This window comes from Coffea eugenioides, chromosome 10, assembly GCF_003713205.1.
Source record: "Coffea eugenioides isolate CCC68of chromosome 10, Ceug_1.0, whole genome shotgun sequence".
NCBI classification, from domain to species: Eukaryota; Viridiplantae; Streptophyta; class Magnoliopsida; order Gentianales; family Rubiaceae; genus Coffea; species Coffea eugenioides.
The window spans coordinates 36489316-36511115 of record NC_040044.1 but is presented as its reverse complement, the minus strand read 5'-3'; the positions used below and the strand labels follow the sequence as shown (position 1 = coordinate 36511115).

At 36.4% G+C, this 21800-nt stretch overlaps 1 protein-coding gene across 1 annotated transcript; it reads left to right on the top strand.

The window, feature by feature from the left end:
- The first annotated feature begins 10528 nt into the window (after nucleotides 1-10528).
- On the top strand, nucleotides 10529-13333 carry LOC113748710 (F-box/kelch-repeat protein At1g57790-like). Its single transcript, XM_027292248.1, has 2 exons — nucleotides 10529-10700; nucleotides 12107-13333. Exon 2 carries the CDS (start codon nucleotides 12397-12399, stop codon nucleotides 13204-13206), a length of 810 nt encoding a protein of 269 aa, XP_027148049.1. The 5' UTR covers nucleotides 10529-10700; nucleotides 12107-12396; the 3' UTR covers nucleotides 13207-13333.
- The last annotated feature ends 8467 nt before the right edge of the window (nucleotides 13334-21800 follow it).

Below are 21800 nucleotides of genomic sequence, written 5' to 3'. Positions count from 1 at the left end.
CTCCTGCCCCTAATCCCTCAAGTAGAGTTTTACCCATGTTTGACCGCAGAGATACTATTGATACAGAAGGCTGTTTCCGAGATTTCATCCTGCAAGAGCTTTCTGTTTTAATTACGGGGTCCCACATTAATTTAAGGATGAATTCCAGCCGTGAGATGTGAACACCTGAGCCTCTTATAACCCTCGGATTGAAAATCACTGGTGTAATTTTTGTTCGTTTGTTGTTTTTGACTCACGGACAAAGTACCTATTACAATTCTGCCTCAAAAAAAAAAGTGCCTATTACAATTTATTCATGCAATATTTTTTATCCTTCCCAAACTCCCTACAATGCACATTCACTAGTAGAAAGGGAAACCAGATTTTACTTTTCTGATTCAGTTTTGGTCCTTTCGGAAACTCTCAAGGAAAAAATTGCTATCTCCACCCCCTTAGATTTTGAAGATGCGGCTCGTATATGACTGAATTGAATGGAATATACTAGGGGGAAAAGCCCACTACTATCAGTAAGTTTATCTTGGCTTTTTTTTTTCTTTTTTTCTTTTATTTCATTATATTTTCTATTAAATAATCTTTGCTTACAATTTTTTGGAGTGACCATAATTTTGATTAAATTTGCAATGCAATTTTGTTGCATTTATAGTGAGATTCAAGTTCTCATCTTTTGAGTAATTTTGGTTGCAATTATAGCTATGCTCTTTTTTTTTTTTTTTGCAATTCACTCAAACAACACTGTGAAATTATAGGCTTTGTATAGAGCTTTTTCACGTTTTGCATCAATATGAATTTGGGCTCAATTATAAATGATGAGTAAGATTTGTAACTTGTATAGGAGCTGTTAATGAATAGGATATTGTAAAAAAATATGTCACGAGCAATTGGAAATCAACTTAAGTACTGGAAAACTTTTAAATTGCCTTACGTTCTATATCCCATGAATATTGAAGGAAAACTGTGTCTGTGTTTTTTTTGGTTTATTTTTATTTTAGATTGTTAATTGTTTGAGTTAACTCATATTGTATTTGCGAAAAAAATAACTTTTAAATACAACTTCAAAAATAAAAGATTAGAGTAAAAGAATTACAATATAAGAAAATATATGATAAAAAACTCAAAACCAAATCAATGAGTTATGAAAATAATAGATAAATAAATTAGAGGGATTGAAGAAGTGGGCAAGCTATTCAATTAATTAGAGAAAGAGAAGAAAAGGAGTAATTGGTGGATAATGGGGCTAACAAAATCAATGAGAAATAAATGGGGATGACTAGTGAGAGCTATGTCAAAATCAATGAGAAAAATATTGTAAAACAAAAAAATCAATGAGAAATATAGGGGGTTGACTAGTGAAGGCAGTGTTGATATTTGAATAAATATTGCTCTTGCAAGGAGATTTTAGCTCTGACAGTATCGCTAGCCCTTAGTTTGGAGTCTAGACGTGTTTGATAGTTTCCCAAACTTTCTTTATCTTATCATATGATATAAATGTTTAAGTTGATTCCAATTAATGAGAGTATTTTCTATTCAAAGAAAAGTTAAATCATAGAAGCCTCCTATGTGCCACTAATTATGAAGGTATTTTATCTATGATTGGTTCTTACCTAATTTTTTTTGTGTCTTTCTTTCTTTCTTTTTTGCAAGAGAATTTTGAGGTATGGATCATTATTTTAGAATTTCTCTATTGGGTGCATTTTTTTTTTTATAATAGTTGCATCATAGAGGCCACAATGCAACAGGATATTCGCAAGGGCAGGATAAGATTAGAGAAAAGAAATACGATTAAGATTAGATGAGAGAATTTCAAGGAGAGAGAGAAAATAAAAAAGGGAGAAAAGGATAAACATGTGAAATGAATAGGTTAATTTTGTGTAGTATGAATTGCTCTCAAACATCAATAATAAGTTGAGAAAAAAGAAGAAGCAAACTGATCTTCTAAAAATACAAAACATATTAAAAACAAAAAACCCAATTTTAAGTCTAGTGAACTACATGAATTTTGGACCTTTCATGAATTTCTACATGAATGTTAGAGTTAGACTTCACTTTGGTTTGCAAAATTACAAGAAAACATATAACCAACGGTTTTTTTGTATTTGTCTTTTGCAATACCTGGTAGATTTCTATATTGTTTACTTTTCTTTTTTATTGAAAATATTCCCTTTTACAGGTCACAAAAAATTTGCTAAAAGTCTTTTCCTTTTACATGGACCAACTGCAAAAAAGAAAGTACTTTGTGTTTTGTTTTTTTCCTAAAATGAAATATGTCCATGGTCTTTAATTCTTATACTTACCAATGGCCCAGGTTTTCATTCTTTTAATTTTTTTTTTTGGCCGTAAACAATTTTCATCACGTACTCCTCTTGTTCTTAGTGCATCTCTACAAATAAGTTTTGGAACTAACTACAGCTAGAAATGATTGTCAAACCATTCTGTCCAGTCAAAATTATCAACGAAATAATAAAACGGGTAAATCAATAAGCAATTCTTTATTCTCAAAAACTTGCTACAGATTATGGGATTCAGAAAAGGTAAGACACAGAATGACTAATTTGCAGATCAAACCTCCACAATAGAGCCAGCATAATCAGAGCTGAATTCACGAAAGGGAAGGCTTAGAACAAAATAATGGCAAACCAAACATGACAAAACAACGGAAACAAATCAGTTTGATTCTGCTATCTAATCTATATAGCATACATATGATAGTAAATAATTTTTCTGTGAATGGGTACATAAATTTGAGGTTTTACCTCGCAAGTCAGGCTTATAAATCGTGCAGGGTACTGGAGTTGGAGGAGCGAAGAGGAAATAGGATCAACCACAAAAGCAAACTAGACAACTTAGCTGAAGAAGAAGAATCCTTGTTCAGGGGACCAACACATCAGTCGAGCCCCAAAGGCAACCAATCCTTAATGTCACAGGAGAACAAATCGCGTCTCAGATGCCCAAAAATATATTGCTGCCATGTTAATCTAATTGCAAGCTATGCGTTACGAGACATCTAACAACATTCTACTAGGAAAATTGCTGCAACAGGAAATCGAAGACCAAAAGAATACTATCTGACTTTTCACCCCAAAAAGACAGGTGTGTGTTATTTCTTTCAAAAGTAGGCTTCTGTAATACAGTCAACCATCAATTTTTACCTACATGCATGTGTAGGACTGACATAAGGACTAACATTTTCTTTAAAATTTTGGACAGAGTTCAAATAAAGTGTGTTGATCAATGTGTTAGCAATAGACACTAACTTAGCCAATGTACACTTGAAGACGACAACCTACAAATATATAATAACTTTTGCGTCTATTATACATTCCACAATAAATTTTAGGGATAATTGCAGAAACATCCCTTAAGGTTTCTAACAGTTGCACTCACCTCTCCTCAGATTTGGAAAATAGCACTAATCTCCCATGAACTTAAGATTTTGATAACAATTTCAACTCATGTTAGAGAAAGTGCCATTAAAAAAGTCTTTTGGGAAGTGAGATAATAATTTTGTTTCATTTGTACCCTTTTTGCCTCTTATGAGGTAGTATTAGTAAAAGAATGAAAAACAATAAGAGATGGAAACAATTAGTGAAACTCAGAGAATATATGTGTAAAAAGAATAAGGGCAGCAGTAAATTTGGAAGAAACAACAAACATATGTTCAAAAATATGAGATTCTAAAGCATATAAAGAGATTGTTGATCAAGCAAGAAAATTCTCTCATGATCGACACAGCAATTTCATCATACTATAACTAACACCACAATTTTTTGTATTGAGTTGAGATGTTAAAAAATTGTTTACTATCATCTTTTGATTGTCACAGATTTTTAAAAGAAAAATTCTCAAATTTTGACTTGATTTCTGTTTTCTTTCTCCTTTTGTTTCATAAATGCATAAGATAAAATAAATTCAATCAAAACCACCAAAACTTATTTTTTTATGAAAGTTTACCTGGAGGTTTCTTTCTTCTACATTTTCTTGCTTCTACTTCTCTTCTATGTAGAAAATATATGCTTTGCATTGTCCTCTCAAATGTTGTCAATCACAAAATGGCATCATGTTGGAGCATCAAAATGACACCATTTTCTAGGTGCACTTATAGTGCCTAATAAAATAAAAAATAACCGTTCATCTTGTTTAATTATTTATTTTAGACTTGTTTATTGCCCTAATTTTTTTTGCCCCAAATTTGTTTACTAACAACCTTAAACTCTTAAGGTATAGAAGTAAATTTATCCTATCTTATGTCAACTATAGGACCCAAATTCATGCTAGGGGACGTTAGTGTCATTTTTCAAACTTCAAGGAAGGTGAGTGCAATTGTCAGAAAATTCAGGGGAGGTTTCTGCAATTATCCCTAAATTTAATTCATTTGATTTCAATTTGAACCATTCCTCACTATTAATCATAAACTACAATTATCTCTCGATCCGAATTTTAAAGGTCCATTCTCTATCTTCCCTCCTTCTCCCCCCACCCCTTCCCTCCCCCGCAGCGCCCCTCTTCTTTCCTTTGTTGTATTGCTCCTCTAACTGCATCCCTCTTTGGTTATCTCTACCTAGTCGATTAAAACAACTCTTCAACTAATCATTTCCTCTCTGCTAAGTTGAAGTAGCTCTTTAACGAAGGAGCGAAATTTTAATGCTTCAAATTATAAGGTAAAAATTCAATTACTGTAACTAGGCATGTCAATAGGTCGAGTCTTATCCAGATCCAACCCAGACCCAATATATTTGGGTACGGTTTGGATTTAATTTCTCAAATCCAGACCCTACCCAGACCCAGATTCTGTGAGAGAGTTGTGGGTCTGGGTAGGGTCTGATTTTCTAGAATCCATATCCAAATCCATATCTATACCAGACTTTGCTCAGACCCATATTTATTTAATTAAATAATATATATATTAGTAAATTTGTTGACCTTGGTTGATCAGTCCTTGGTTTTGATGATTAACAAACCAAAATGTAGATTTGGGCTAATGTTTTTATGTGAGCAATTTGTTAGAACAGATTCTTGTGGCACAAAAGAAGAAGCAAAAACAGGGCACTCATGTGGGACGTCCGACTTTCGGACGTCCGAAAGGATGAAGAACATCAAGAAGGAAACTCTGTCGGACGCTCGTGAGGAAGCATCGGACGTCCGGAAGGATCGGACGCACGCGCACATCGATTTCATCGGACGTCCTAAAAATTCCACGAAGATTTGATAACTCTCTGGACAACGTTCGGACGCAGGGTTCGGACGTCCGACAGGTGGTTTGGACGCAGGGTTCGGACGCCAGACAGGTGGTTCGGACGTCCGACAGGCCAACGGCTAGTTTTGACAGCATTTAATATTTGACCGTTGGAGAGCCTTTTGGAGCCATTTCTCGCCTTCTATAAACACCCCAAAGCACAAGAAGTAAAAGGACTTTTGCCAACACAAAATACAAGCTTACAAGTGAGATTTTTGAGTAGAAAGATTCTTTGTTGGTTGTATAAGGGGTTGGGAAAGTTGGGTTGTGAGGTTGCTCAAGTGAAGGTTACTCTCTAAGAGAAATAAAACCTTGGTGAAGGTGAACCTATCACTTGAAGTGGTAAAACCTTGGTGTAGGTTGCCTCATTTGTATAAAATAGTTCTTAATTGGGTGAGTGATCTTTCAAGTGTAGGTTGTTGAGGGTTAACTAGAATAGTTGTAAAACTCCTTAGCTCAACCAAAGTGTGTTTGGGGTGAGGAAGGAGTGAGCCTTCACTTGTACATCTTGGTTAGCATCGCCATCTATTGAAGAGGCTATTGGATTGATATTTGGTTTGCATTTCTTATCTTTTCTCTTTAATTAAGTTTTCTTTATTGTGCTTAAATTTGATATATCTTTGTGCATCATTGTGAAATTATTTGTACTCTTTGGGTTGCACCAGGCCTTACAATTGGTATCAGAGCTTGGTCTCTTTTGATCAAGCTTAACCGCTTAGAGTAAAGATCATGGCAACCATAAAAGTTTTCTTTTTAGAAGGGCAATCTATTGATAGATCACCTATGTTTAATGGTTCTCATTTTAGCATGTGGAAACAAAGAATGATGATTTTCTTACAATCCGTTTATATTGAATTATGGTATGTGGTAGAAGATGGTCCTTATGAAGCTAGAATAGTTGACTCTACCACCAATTTGAGTAGATTAAAGACTAGACAAGAATTGAATGAAAAAGACAAGAGATACCTTTCTTTGAATGCCAATGTCATGTGTATATTGTACAATGCATTAGATGTAAATGAATCTAGTAGGATTAAAGGTTGTAAATCAGCTAAAGATATTTGGGATAAATTGTGTGTATTTCATGAAGGTAACCAAGATATTAAAGAACAAAAGAAATCTTTGCTTGTTTCTCAATATGAATTTTTCAAAATGCATCCTCTTGAAAATATTGATAAGATGTGTAGTAGATTTTGTGACATTATTGAAGATCTTAAATTGTTTGGAAAAGAATATTCTTTGGGTGAGAAAAATAGAAAGATTTTGAATGCCTTGCCAAAAGAATGGGAAAATAAAATAAATGCTATAGAAGAGGCAAAGGATTTAAATTCTATGTCCATTGAATCTCTTGTGGATACCCTAACCTCTTATGAATTAAAGCTGAATTTCAAAGTGCAAGAGGAAGAAAATGCAAGAATGTATAAGAGAGGCATAGCTTTTAAAGCATCTCAAGTGGGGGATAACCCATCCTTCATGGGTAATGAAATCATGGAAGTGGACAATGATATAACTCCTCACATCAAAAGTTTCAAGAAGATCTTCAACAAGAGATGTTCAAGAGGAGATTGCAAAATTACATGGGATGAATGCAATTCAAAAAGAGAAAAAGAAGAGTTGGCCCAAATGGCACTAATGGCCGTTGGAGAAGATGAGGTAAGTTCTTATCACTCTTCTTGTGATGAAGATAATGAAGATGATGATGTGAAAATTCTTATGATTAAAATGCATAAAAGTTTGAGAAAATCTTATGCTAAAAATAAAGATTTGAAAACAAAAATAAATGATTTGTTGGAAGAAAACTCCAAACTTTTTCAGGAAAACAAATGTTTGAGAATGGAAAATGATGATTTAAAAAATCAAAAAAGTGTTTTTGATTGCAAAAATAATTTGAAAAGGAAGTTGGAAGAGAAAACAAAGTTTTATGAAAAAATGTTGGAGGAACAAAATTTGTTAAAGAAAAGAATTAATGACTTGAACGAGTTTCTCCAAAATGAAAAACAAAAGTTTTCTCAAACAAAAGAAAGCAAATCTTTTCAAGGCACAAATAAGTTTGCTATGATAAGAAGTAAGAAAATTAGTTGCATTAAATCCACTTATGTGCAAAATACTTCTATCATGTGTCACTTTTGTTGTCAATTTGGACATATGCAAAATGATTGCTATGTAAAGAAAAATATGAGAAAAGGTATGAAATCCATGTGGATTGCTAGATCATGTTGTAATAACTCCCAAGGACCCTATTATGGTCTTGACTTGAAAAATAAAGGGGGAGTTGGCTTTTTGATTGATGCCAAAAGGGGGAGTAGGACTTATTGAAGTTTCTTTGTATGTTGGCATTTTCTAAGGGGGAGTTTTATTTGAACTTATTTGATCAAAGAAATCTTCATTTTGTTTGTCATCATCAAAAAGGGGGAGATTGTTGACCTTGGTTGATCAGTCCTTGGTTTTGATGATTAACAAACCAAAATGTAGATTTGGGCTAATATTTTTATGTGAGCAATTTGTTAGAACAGATTCTTGTGGCACAAAAGAAGAAGCAAAAACAGGGCACTCATGTGGGACGTCCGACTTTCGGACGTCCGAAAGGATGAAGAACATCAAGAAGGAAACTCTGTCGGACGCTCGTGAGGAAGCATCGGACGTCCGGAAGGATCGGACGCATGCCTCGGACGCACATCGATTTCATCGGACGTCCTAAAAATTCCACGAAGATTTGATAACTCTCTGGACAACGTTCGGACGCAGGGTTCGGACGTCCGACAGGTGGTTTGGACGCAGGGTTCGGACGCCCGACAGGTGGTTCGGACGTCCGACAGGCCAACGGCTAGTTTTGACAGCATTTAATATTTGACCGTTGGAGAGCCTTTTGGAGCCATTTCTCGCCTTCTATAAACACCCCAAAGCACAAGAAGTAAAAGGACTTTTGCCAACACAAAATATAAGCTTACAAGTGAGATTTTTGAGTAGAAAGATTCTTTGTTGGTTGTATAAGGGGTTGGAAAAGTTGGGTTGTGAGGTTACTCAAGTGAAGGTTACTCTCTAAGAGAAATAAAACCTTGGTGAAGGTGAACCTATCACTTGAAGTGGTAAAACCTTGGTGTAGGTTGCCTTATTTGTATAAAATAGTTCTTAATTGGGTGAGTGATCTTTCAAGTGTAGGTTGTTGAGGGTTAACTAGAATAGTTGTAAAACTCCTTAGCTCAACCAAAGTGTGTTTGGGGTGAGGAAGGAGTGAGCCTTCACTTGTACATCTTGGTTAGCATTGCCATCTATTGAAGAGGCTATTGGATTGATATTTGGTTTGCATTTCTTATCTTTTCTCTTTAATTAAGTTTTCTTTATTGTGCTTAAATTTGATATATCTTTGTGCATCATTGTGAAATTGTTTGTACTCTTTGGGTTGCACCAGGCCTTACAAAATTTATAAAATATTATAATATTTTATGGCTATTGGATCGAATACAGTAAGATTTTATGGTATTAGAATCTGCATTTAGTATTGGTGGTTGGGTGATTGATAAGAGTCGTGGCAAATTGCTTCTAGATATGATTGAAACATTAGTGATTACTGATGATTGGATTGAATAAAAAAATGAGTAAGTGTTTATAAATTTTCTTATTATTTGCCATCGGTTCTTAGTCAAATGACTTTTATCTCATTCACTATTTTAGTGATAGATTGCGAGATATCTACCAACATTGAAGTTTAAATAAGAAAAAAAGGTACAAAATTACATTTTTTTAATAAGACTAAATATTTATATATGTTATGGTTGTTTTCTTTTTTTAAAAACTAGTCCTAGTTATCTGTAATTGATACAAACTTTTCAAGAAAAGGAGAAAAGGTAAAGGCAAACAAATGAAATATTGGATGTGGATGCAATTGAATCTTTGAAAATATATAGAAGTAGTCAATAATAATTCTTTCTTTGAATTCACAATATTGCATTCAACTTGTTGAATGTTAATTTTATTATTTGAAAACAAAAATTGGATGGTATTTATATTATTTATGAACTCTATATGTTTTAAATACATTTTTACTTTAGTATGTTCAGAAAATACCCATGGATGCCTATCGGATACCAAGATCCATAAGGGTTTGGATATGGACTTACTTTTTCAGACCCAAAGGGTATGGATCTGGGTCTGGATCTAACTAAATTAAATTGATCTGGATCTAGATCAAAGGGATCCAACCCAAACCCTATCCATTGACATGCCTAACTGCAACCTTCAAATCGCCCTTTAGGCCTCCATTAACAATTTTGTTTTGCTTCTTTCGATGCTTGGTCCAGTAGTTCAGCCCATGTATTTAATGTTCCTTCAGCAGTGAAAATAACATGGATCCTAATTGATGGGTCCTTAGTAATTGATTTAGTGGGCTTAACTTGTTCTGATTTAGAGATTAGAAGCAAGGTACACTCCAGCTAGATGGAGCAGCATTTTCTCTTCCTTTTCTCCTCAATCTCTCTTTCTGGGTACTGAGGAAAGAAAAAGATAGCAAATAATTAGAAGGAAAAATTAGAAAGAGGAGAAGTAATAGAAAATGGTAGATGTTGGAGAAAAAACAGATTAAAAGTTTTCAACCCATAATTTGAGGAAAAAAATAGGGTTATTATCACTTTACCCCGATAACGTTTGGTGCTACTATCAATTTCCCCCTTAACGTTATCTTTTAGTCACTTTACCCCCAAAATTTACTATGCTGTATATTCATATTATTATAGTCATATAACAAAAACTAAAATGGTATATTATACATCATTATATATTATTATCATAAGTACATGATAATAGCATATACTAACTAATATTAATATCATTTACCTATATAATATATAATATTTTAGTAGTATATACTAATATTATATAGCATTTACCAATATATTATATAATTTTATAGACTAATTTAGTATTTAATGCGGTAATACAATGCCTATTTCGTTTTATCGAATTTGAATTCGAAATCGGTTATTATTAATTTAATAATTTTATACCTATTTCATACCACATTAAAATGCGGTAAATTTGATAAATATCACTTTTGTACTAAATTATGAAATACCCAATTTCAAATTAAATTTAAAATCGGGTACGAATTTAATATGTACCAAATGTGCTCACCCCTACCAACAAATACAGCCTACTATTTCTTTTTTCTGTTTCTCTTTCTTGGGTTAATCAGTCAAATCAAAATCCAAAAAAAAAAAAAAAACCACTTAAGGCATACGATGACGACTTTCTCAGTCAAAAGTATTTATCGTTGGATTTTTTCACGCACTCACGCAGTAGTACTGTCTCTCTTCACACTCACATCAGATTACACCTATTAACGAACGAAACCCTCGCAACTGTACTCTGTTTCTTTCTCGCACCACCGGCAGCAGCCGTCGCCGCCGCCACTGCCACTGCCACCTCCGCTTTCAGTCTCTTCGAGTTTCTCTTCTCGCTATCACCTCCCAAAGATGTAAGCTTTATCCTAACCTGTCTACATATAAGCAATACGTTTTTGGAATACTTTCTGAAATTAGGGTTTTTATTTCTTTCTCTTTTTGGTGTGAATTGTTGCTTATTTGCTGTAATTTTAGTTAAATTGGATAGAGAGCTGCGGAAGTTTGACCTAAACCTCGTTAATTAGCTAGAGATTAGTCGAGAAAAAGAAAAAAGATAAAAGCTTGAGAAAGCATAGGGTTGAAGAAGCGGGTTTCTTTTTGTTGAATTTGCTGAGGATGAAAATAGTTAGGTTCAAGAAAGCGCCAATTTATGGAATTTTCTTTCGGAAGTGTTAATGAGTTAGTGCTTTAGGCTTTTGAATTCAGTATTTCTGATTTATTTGTTTGTGTTTACAGTTTTTTTTTTTTGGGTGAGAATTCTTTGAGTTTGAAGTAGTTCCAGAAGCCAATGAGACAATACATGTATCCTTGTGGTTAGTTTTGCATACATATGCATCTGAGATTTCTAGCAGGGCCAACTATGTTGGTTTTGTTATTAGGGAGATCCTTTGGGCTAAGAAATGAAAGAGGATCTCTTAAGCTAAGCTGTAAAAGATGAACTTTTTGGGCAGAATTTTCCAATGTTATTGAGGTAGTATTTAGTCTTTTGACTTATGCATTCACATTATGGTTTGAGATTGTTCTGCAGTTGCCACATTATGAATGGTGGAATTGAACTTCTTTGACTTGTGAGTTTGAGATTGTGGTTTTTGTGTGGCAGAGGATGGGCGTTTCTTTTCTTTGATAGGTGGTGAACTTAGTGGATGAATCTTTTGGGCAGAATTTTTTCGATATTATTGAGGTAGAATGTAAAATAAAAATAAAAAACCCCAGAACCTATCAAGTGCCAAAAAATTTTTAAAAAAAACTAAATTTTAAAATTTTTAAAAAAACCCCAGAAACCTAGTGTACTGTCAAGAGATTGCACTATGAAAAGAAAACTAAGAAACATCCCAGGAGTTCATTGATGTTATACTACGTGGTGAGAATTTCTCACTATATCTTAGGAACGATATCCTCGTAAAATCTGCTAGTTCAAAAGATAAATAAATGAGGAAGGATACGTTCATAGGAGTTCAAAAGATAAATAAGTGTGGACGGATATTTTTAGGAACAATTCTTCAATTAGGATTGAGGAAGCACATGGGAGAAAGGTCGTTAATTTTAGATACCACTTGGAAAAGGATTTTAGTAAGTAAATTGTCTTTAACAGAAGCCATCCTTTAATAGGAAAATGATCCTCTCTTGTTTTGGATACAAAAAAGAGTTACCTTGTTATGTGTGCATCCGTGATTCTTTATTCCTATTTAACCTTCATGTTTCTTTTGGTATTGCCAAGATTCATCTTTTGCTGATCGCTACAAAGGTATAATAATGGCAGCTGATAAATCGGTATGTCGCGAATGTCATGATGAGAAAGAGGAGCAAGAGCCAAAGAGTTACTGGTCTAGTCTTCCATTAGACCTTCGTATTTCAATCCTATACCATCTTTCCCCTAGCGATCGGGGCGCCTTCAATGCAACCTGTAGATCATGGAATGCTACTATACTTCCACTCGCACCTTCCACTGGTTCCCCATTTTTAGATTCTCCATGCTTCTTCTCCCAGAATAACAACTCTACTTGCAAATTCTATTATCCAATTCACAACAAATCGATTGACAATGTGGACATGCCTGGTCTAGAGGATGCAATAATCCGATCTTCCAATTTTGGTTGGCTACTAATGTCGCGGTTTGATCTTAGTTTGTTCTTCTTTAACCCGTTCACAAAGCAGAAGATTGAGCTTCCCCCAAGCGGTACTGCTTTCAGGGCAATGTGTTTTACTACTCCTCCAACCTCCCCAGATTGCATTGTTTTTGGACTGTCAACATTTTCTGATGATTACGTCGACATTGGTACAATCGAACGTGGAAAGACTGATTGGCATTTAGAGGAATACAAGAATGAGACTCGATTCCGTCCTTCAACTCATACTCCTGTTTTCCATAAGGGCTCTTTCTACTGCATTGATTTGGCAGGAAAAGTGGGAATTTTTTATCCCAATAACAGTGAAAACAAATGGACCGTTCTAACCCGGTTGACTAAACGTCGTTGTGAAAGGGTAATTCGCCAGAATTTCTTGGTAGCAGTCGATGGGGAGCTCTTGGCGGTGCTGAATCATGATAATAGAAAGGTCATGGTTGAAAGGCTAGATCGAACAAACGGGCAATGGAAACCAGTTCAAGATTTGGGGAAAATATTGTACGTTAGCCATGGTGCATGTTTTGCAGAAGATGCTAAGATAAAAAATGTGGTGGTGTATTTTCCAAAGTTTCGCGATAACATTGGGGCGTTTTATTCTACGAATACTGGCAAGTACCACTCAGTTGTTGGTGACTTTTCTACCAAAACATCATATGATTTGGATGAGATAACAGAGTTTGGGACTTGGATCATGCCTAACTTGGACATAGTGTTGGAGGAACAACTTACTTGGTGATTGTAAACTGAAAATTTCTGTTACCCATTTTGGGGGTTATAGGTTTGGATTATTTTCACTTTGTGCCCCCTAAACTTGTACAACTATTTTACTTTGCGCACTAGATTTTGATTTTGAACATTTTGCACCCTAACTCTTAATTTTGGTCACTTTGCACCTCCTACCCTCAATTTTGTCACATTTAAATCCAATCAATAATTATGTTTAAAAATTAATGAGATAAAGAATGGTAAAAATTAATGACAATATACCATTTTGTTCTAATTATAATTTTGAGCTTTTTTTGCCAGTCTCAGTAAATTATCATTGATTTATATGGCATCATCACTAATAATATTAGTAAAATTAAGAAAATAAAACATGGTATAAATTAAGAAAAATGTATTATTTTATTTATGCTACGATGCCTTGGCATTTTTATACCACTTTTGGTATATTATTATTGATTTTTTAGGTCCTCTATGATATTAATTTTGCTAAAATTATCATTAATTGGATTTAAATAACACAAACTTGAGAGTTTAGAGTATAAAATGTCCAAAATTAAGAGCTTAAAATACAAAGTGCCTAAAATTGAAGTTTAGGATGCAAAGTGAAAAACTGATATAGGTTCAAGGGAACAAAATGAAATTAATTCAAACACCTTTTCTTTGTTGGGGGAGGGGAGGGGGCGATGGAAGATTTACCTGTGCTTCAAATTTTGTTGTTCTTGTGTTTCTCGAGTTAAATTGATCTAAGCATGTGAAAAAATATTAGATTAATGGTGGGAACAAATATATTCATTGTATCTTCAATTTTAGATTTTAAAAAAAGAATACCTAAAGTTCGTCCTTAGCATGAAGATAAAATCTTGCAAATTTTTTACTTGTCCTTTTTTTTTCCGTGCCTTCTACCCCTCTCCATATCCTTCTCTCTCCCAACTGTCAAATACAATATTCAAACCTTAAGCCCGGAATTGTAATTTTCTGTTATGGTCGACTTTGAAAATCTTTTACAAGGAACCCGTGCATAAAAATTTCTTATTTCCAACAAGTTGAAGGAAATAAGCTTGCAAACCACCCCAAAAAAAATTATATATATAAAGAACGATTGACAATCTAGTACGCACGATAGTAACACATAGCATTAGGTTGATAAATGAAAGATTGAACCCAAGAACATTACAACAAGATCATCACTAGTCTGCATGCATGTTCGAGATAATTCTATTTCACCATTTCGATTTTGTACCTCATTTTGGTCTCGTACCTTAAACTTTATTTGTTAACATTTTACATCTTAACCCGTTATTATTTTCTGATTAAGTCCAATCAGATAATAGTGTTAGCAAAGCTATGTGAATAAAGGCTCATATGTTTGGATAGTAGATTATTGGGCAAATTCCACTTTACCCTCCCTCCAGGTGATTTAGTTTTTTTTTCTTTTACATAATTCTCCTATAGTTTCAAAAGTTATACATAACTCCCTCATGGTTTGGATTAAAGTGTCAAAATGATGGAAATGATCATTGGTAACGGAGTCACCTAAAATGTCAAAAATACCTTTATGTAAAGTTGAAAATTATTTATTAACCAATGGGGGTTATGTGTGTAGACACCAAATTTTGACACGGGATTCCTAACACGGGATTCCCTATGTGGCATTCCCTTTCTATGGTTTATGCATGATGCCAGTTATTAAAGCGATGTAAATATGTGACAAATATGGCCTAAAGGACATAAATAATGCATCGATGGGGAAAAGGTCTAAAATGAAATGTATTTATTAAGTATAATGACTGAAATTTAAACATGTGAGTTATCTAGTGGGTGAGTCACTAAAAGAGTGCCAAAGAGGCCTCTTATTGCTATGGCACATGAATGCAGGCCAAGAAAACAAAGAAATGGTTAGTGCAATTGATAGTACACATAACACATTGGGAGCAATTAAGAAAAGAAATACAATAAAAGCAAGTAAAAGGGGTGGAACCCCCTCCCTCGTGCCTAATGTGCTTAAAAGGGTGAGGCTGACTCTAACCTAGGCAAACTCTAACATGGATGCATGAGGCTGGGGCTCACTAATGCAACTAGACTCGATAAGCTCAGGTCCCCGAGCCTTCAGACTTAGAAACCAAGGGTCATCAATCCCAAGGTTCTTTGTCGGTGGCTCGAGCGATTCCCCAGACATTGCTACGCACACGTCGTGTCACGGCCACATGTCTGAGTGAATCTATCAAAAATCCTTAATCTTCGACTAAAAGCTAAGGGCTATTAACCCAAAGCTTAAAGTGGAAGATTAAGTGACCCCTCGGATCGTGCTACGCACACGTCGTGTCGCGATCACACATCCAAGTAGGTCGCCTAAAATCCTAATAGGGTGGAGTGGCGTGACAAGCCACTAAAAGAAAAATAAAGGAGGGATAAATAAATAAAGCGTATGCACGTATGCTAGTGCTCGTTTGGAGGGGAGGGATCAAGAACCCACGCGAGGCTCTAGGGTATATCCCCCCACCCAAATGCAATGCAAAGCGCGAGATAAAACAAGTAAAATATACATCCAAACAACCAATCATACATACGTGAGTGAGGGAGTAGTTTGATACGCGTGCAAGGCCAAAAGTCCTAAAAATGAAAAATGCAACCCTAATATCCAAATGCTATGCATAAAAAGGGTAGAAAAAGGAAAAGAATGGTCAAGTCAAATGCTTGGACCCACTTAGGAAATCCCCAGTGGAGTCGCCAACTGTCGCGCCCCACTTTTCGATGATGTGATGTGTGTGATGTGAGTGTGTGTGTGATATACATGTGAACGTGTGCGAAATGAAAAGTAAAAGGCCATGGGACTTAAGAATGCGACGATTTGGCCAAGTGAAGTTCAAAAAGGGTTTTTTTAATGAAAATGGAGTCGCCACTTGGTATCGAGTTAGGGTGTACCAAGTCACCCAAAAATGATTTTTGTTTTTGAACAAAAAAAGTAAATAAACCCTTTTTGAGAACTTTGGGTCTACGTAACCAAAAGAGGGATCGGGGGTCACATTTGACGAAGGGGAAGGCAAGGATAAAAATCCAAGGCACCCCTTCGACCTAGCCAAAGCTAGTTGCGTGACTTGAACCATTTTTCCTAATTTTTCTACCCAAGGTATGTATCGCATATTGGATATGTCTATATGAATGCAAAAACCTAGACCTAGGGGTATTGGGGGAAATTTCTCTTCAAAGGTTGAGTGGTGCTAATCACATTTATTGTGAAGCCCAATAATGATCCTTTTGGAGAGGTCACACCTAAACCTAAATGACGTGAAAAATGAGTGGGATGCATGCCATGTGAAAGTGTGAGTTTGTGTGAAGTAAAAAAATGATAAAAGTAATAAGATAAGAGTGAAGGTGTGCAAATGTAGATGAAAGTACTCGTGTGCGAGTGAAGGTAAAAATGTTCGTGTGCAAGTGAAGATAAAAAAAAAAGTGTTCGTGTGCAAGTGAAGGTGATAAAAAGGTGCATGTGTGCAAATGAGACAAAAGTGAAAGTGTAATGATAGAGTGGATTGAGCATGCATGAGCCTAGGGAATTCATGCATATTGGGTACGGGGAGACCTAAATCGTGACTTGATTTTCCCTTTGATTAGAAGGCGAAACTAGCGTGCTAAGGCTATCGAGTAGCCACACTCGCTCGTTTCCCTTATCGGAAGGGGACTCTCACGCAAATGTACCCTATAACTAGTATGAGATGCAAAAATCCTAAAATGAGGGGAAAAGGGGCTCGAGGAGCATGCCAGATGACAAAACTAAGGAAAAATGCATGATATGTAGTGAACAAGCAAATATGCACTAACAAAAAGGGATGGCCTAATGAGCCACAACTAGCATTGGACTAGTGTGGTGACGTACATTCATCCATTCCATTCATTCATGGTTATGAAAGCAGGTAGACATGCCAAAACGCTCGTAAACACATAGCACGTAGCACTTAGCATGCTCGACTAGATGCAAGAGCCTACTAAAGCAATTTAACACGTAACAACAAAAGCAAGCAACCAAGGGGAAGGGGAAATGGACCAGGTGCTCTCCGAGCCCTATCTATTACAAGCCAAGAGGTGTACACATACCCCATAAAAGCATAAAGGGGAAGGGAAAATGGACCAAATGCTCTTCGAGCACTATCTATTACAAGCCAAGAGGTGTACACATACCCCATAAAACTTAAATAAAAGCAAAAGCAAGTAAATGCACACAAGGAGGTAAGGAAAGCGAAGTAGACATGCAATTCACACTTAGCACATAGGAGCACGTAGGAGAAATGAAAATCAAGGAGATAGAGGTTACCTCCCTTGCAATCGGGCCCCAATGAAGTGAAATCACTTATTCATCCTCCAAAATAAAAGAAATGGTCAAGGTACCAATTTATTTGGGAAAATTGAAGAAAATAGGCAGACACGAGCTCACTTGGTTATAAAGCTCCTAAAGTCATAAATTAAGTGCAATTGAAACAAAGCATGGTAATTAATTAAAACAAAGCAAGTGATGAAATTGCAAAAATTAAAACTACTAAGGATCAAATTGATGAAATTATGCAATTGATTGGGCCATAGTGAAGCAAAAGGGAACTTGGGAGGTCAAAGTGCAATTTGTGAAAGCCATTTACATGCAAGCTTCATGCACCTACGTAAAGAATGCTTCTGCAAACAAATTTCTGTGATGAAGCTTTATGCAACTTCCAGCTACGGTTTTCTTTCCAAGTCATCATCTCAAACAATCCACACTTCAATGTCTCAGACAACAATGCAATACAATCACACATTAATCTCATTTGTCACCATAAAAACTTTCATGTTAAAACACAGAATCATATAAATCAAATGCAAAGAGAACTTCTGCAATGTGTTGCTCTGATGCTCTCAACAACCGAAACAAAATCCAAACGCGCAGCTGGTTTTCAAAATTCTGATTTCAAACCCAACACACACTTTAAATTAGGCGCAAACACCATACCCACCATCATCCAAACAAGTAGAAAGTTTAGAAAAGATCTCGTGCAAAATTTCTGGAAGAATATGTAAACACTTGAAGAACAAAAAACTGCCGCAACTTCCTCCATTTCTTATCAACACAGACAATCTGACCGAATCTGAGAATTTTTGTCTTGGGTTAAAGTAACAAATTCACCAAGCATTCTCTCCACTTTGAGACCCCAAGAATTGAAAATTTCATAGAAGGGAAAAAACATGCTAAATCTGGAAATTTCTGCAACCTTCAACCGTGGCATTCTTTCACTTTGTCATGCAAACAAGTCCCAACGAATATCAAAATTTCGAGTCAAAACAAACGAACAAAACAAATCTCAATCATCATCTAAACCAAGTACTACGTTTTGCTGCAGGATTAAAACAGAAAATTCGAATTGACCGACATGAAAGAAAAAAAACGCAGCAAGGCTCACGGACATAAAATGCAGCAAAATGGAAAGAAAGATAGCTGACTAAACCAACAAATGACAAAGAGAGGGACTATAAAACTAGTTCAGAAGAGTACCTGATGAAGCCTTTTGGATCAAAATCAGGTCAGGAATTTCCGTAAAAAGGCTGCTGGATTGGCTTCATGGAGATTTCGAACCCACACCCGCGAAGCCAAGCTGATGATTTGGGAGCCAGATTCAAGGGCTTTCCAGGTGCTTTCTGCGAACCATTTCTGAACAAAAATCCTTCCCCTGGCTTCGTATTTGATGCAGAAACCAAAACCCAAACGAATTAAATGACTGTAAAGGAGATAATCATGCCGCAAGGGGTGCCGAAAACCAGCCTGTTCTGCCGAAATTTTTGCAGAAAATCATTTCTGGTTCTGGCTTTCTTTACCACCGCCACTTTTGTGTGGCTTTTCTTTCCTTCTCCCTCAGTCTTTCTAGCCGTCACTCCTTGGCTCTTGCTTCCACCGCCAGTTTCCCTAGCCTTAGTTTCTTTGCTGCCTTTTTCCCGTAGCTCTCAAAGCTGTTTTTCTTTCTCTCCGCCGCCAGGGAACTCTCCTACCCCTTTTGCTCAACTCAGCCGCTCACCTCTGCTGCAACTTTCTTCATTTCAGATCCCCACTTGGCTAGCTCCCCCCAGAAACTTAGCCCGTAGCTACCTCTGCCTCTAAAACCCAGTCGCCTTTACCTCTCCTTCTGTTTCTTTCTTTTGCTCTCCACCAAAACCTTCCCAGCCGTCACTAGCCTTTCCAAATCTTTGCCGCAGTCACTCGATGCCCAGCCCCCTACGATGAAGCTCTCTCTTTCTCTCGGCCTACCCAAAGTTCCCTCTTGCTTTCTTCGTTTCTTTTCTTTCAGAACCCACGCTGCCAATCTCTTGCTTGCTTTGTTCTTCCTTCAGATTTTTTAGCCATCACTCGATGCCCAGCCCCCTTTCTCTCCGCCTTCTCTCGGGTTTTCTTATCCGCTCACTCTCTCTCCCCCAAAACCCTCGCTCAGTTTTTTTAGCCTGTCGATGCTCTCCAAAAAACCTCCTTGCGGCTGTAGCCTTTCTCTTGGCTTTTATACGAGCAAACCCCAACCCTAAAACTCCAGCAACTTTCCCTGTATTTGCAGCTAAGGAGCCGCTCGATGACCCCTTTGCAAGCTGCGGCAAAATGCAGCTTGCATGCCGCGAGCATTTTTTTTTTTTTTTTTTTTTTTTTTTTTTTTTTGAAAAACAACTTGATAATTACAGAAATGATAAAATAAAATATAAATAATAATAATAACAAAATTACACAAACCAGGTAATAATAATAATAACAAAACAAAAATAATTTTAAACAAAAAACTAAACAAAAATAGCCATTTTTAAATTTTAAATTTTCCATTTTTCATCATTTTCTTTTTCCTCAAAATAACTTAATAAAAATAACTAAAGTGCCCAAAGATTGAATTTAAAGAAATAAACATATTTTTGTGAACAAATTTTCCTTTTTTTTCTTTTTCTCTTTTTCCATTTTTCCAATCCAACTAAAGCCTATTTTTTTGAATTTTTCTTTTCAAGAAAGCATTGAATAAAAACAAAATGACTACAACATATTTTTGATGTTTTCCTTTTTTTTTCTAAAAGCTCTTCGCTAACTTTAAACTTAAAAGCTAAAACCAAAAATTAAAACTAAAAGTAAACAACGAACGCAAGCAATCTAAAATGAAAATCATGAAATAGATGCTATATAAAATTATTCAAAATTTGGTGTCTACAGTTTGCCCCTCTTTGTCTGAGTTTTGAAAAAACTTGAGACAAAGAAGTAGACACCAAATACTTACCTGTGTTATTCGGCTGCGAAAGATTCCAACGAACAGGAATTCTAATACGGGACTGACCCGAACATGAAAAATAAAACGGGACTGACCCGAACCAGAATTGAAAACGGGACTGATCCGAACAGGAATTTTGAAATCGGGACTGACCCGAACAGGAATTTAAAATGGGGATAGACCTACGGGATAGATCCGGACAGAAATGTAAAATTGGGATAGACCCACGGGATAGACCCGGACAGAAATGTAAAATTGGGATAGACCCACGGGATAGACCCGGACAGAAATATAAAATTGGGATTGACTAGAGATAGAAAATTCAAATCATGGGACTGGCCCGAACAGGCTTTAATCACGGGACTGACCCGAATAAGCTTTGAATTGTGGGACTGACCCGAAAATGCTCTTGATCGTGGGACTGACCCGAATGAGCTTTTGATCATGGGACTGACCCGAAAATGCTTTTGATCGTGGGACTGACCCGAATAAGATTTTAATCGCGGGACTGACCCGAACAGGCTTTGAATCGCGGGACTGACCCGAAAATGCTCTTGATCGTGGGACTGACCCGAAAATGCTTTTGATCGTGGGACTGACCCGAAAATGCTTGAAATCGTGGGATGACCCGAATAAGATTTTGATCGTGGGACTGACCCCGAATAAGATTTTGATCATGGACTGGCCCGAAAATGCTTCGATCGTGGGACTGACCCGGAAATGCTTTTGATCATGGGACTGACCCGGAAATGCTTTTGATCGTGGGACTGACCCGAATAAGATTTTGATCATGGGACTGACCCGAAAATGCTTTTGATCGTGGGACTGACCCGAATAAGATTTTGATCATGGGACTGACCCGGAAATGCTTTTGATCGTGGGACTGACCCGAATAAGATTTTGATCATGGGACTGACCCGAAAATGCTTTTGATCATGGGACTGACCCGAAAATGCCTTCGATCGTGGGACTGACCCGGAAATGCTTTCGATCGTGGGACTGACCCGAATAAGATTTTGGATCATAGGACTGACCCGAAAATTGCTTTTTGATCATGGGACTGACCCGAAAATGCCTTCGATCGTGGGACTGACCCCGGAAATGCTTTCGATCATAGGGGCTGACCCGGAAATGCTTTCGATCATGGGACTGACCCGAAAATGCTTTTGATCGTGGGACTGACCCGAATAAGATTTTGATCATGGGACTGACCCGGAAATGCTTTTGATCGTGGGACTGACCCGAATAAGATTTTGATCATGGGACTGACCCGAAAATGCTTTTGATCATGGGACTGACCCGAAAATGCCTTCGATCGTGGGACTGACCCGGAAATGCTTTCGATCGTGGGACTGAC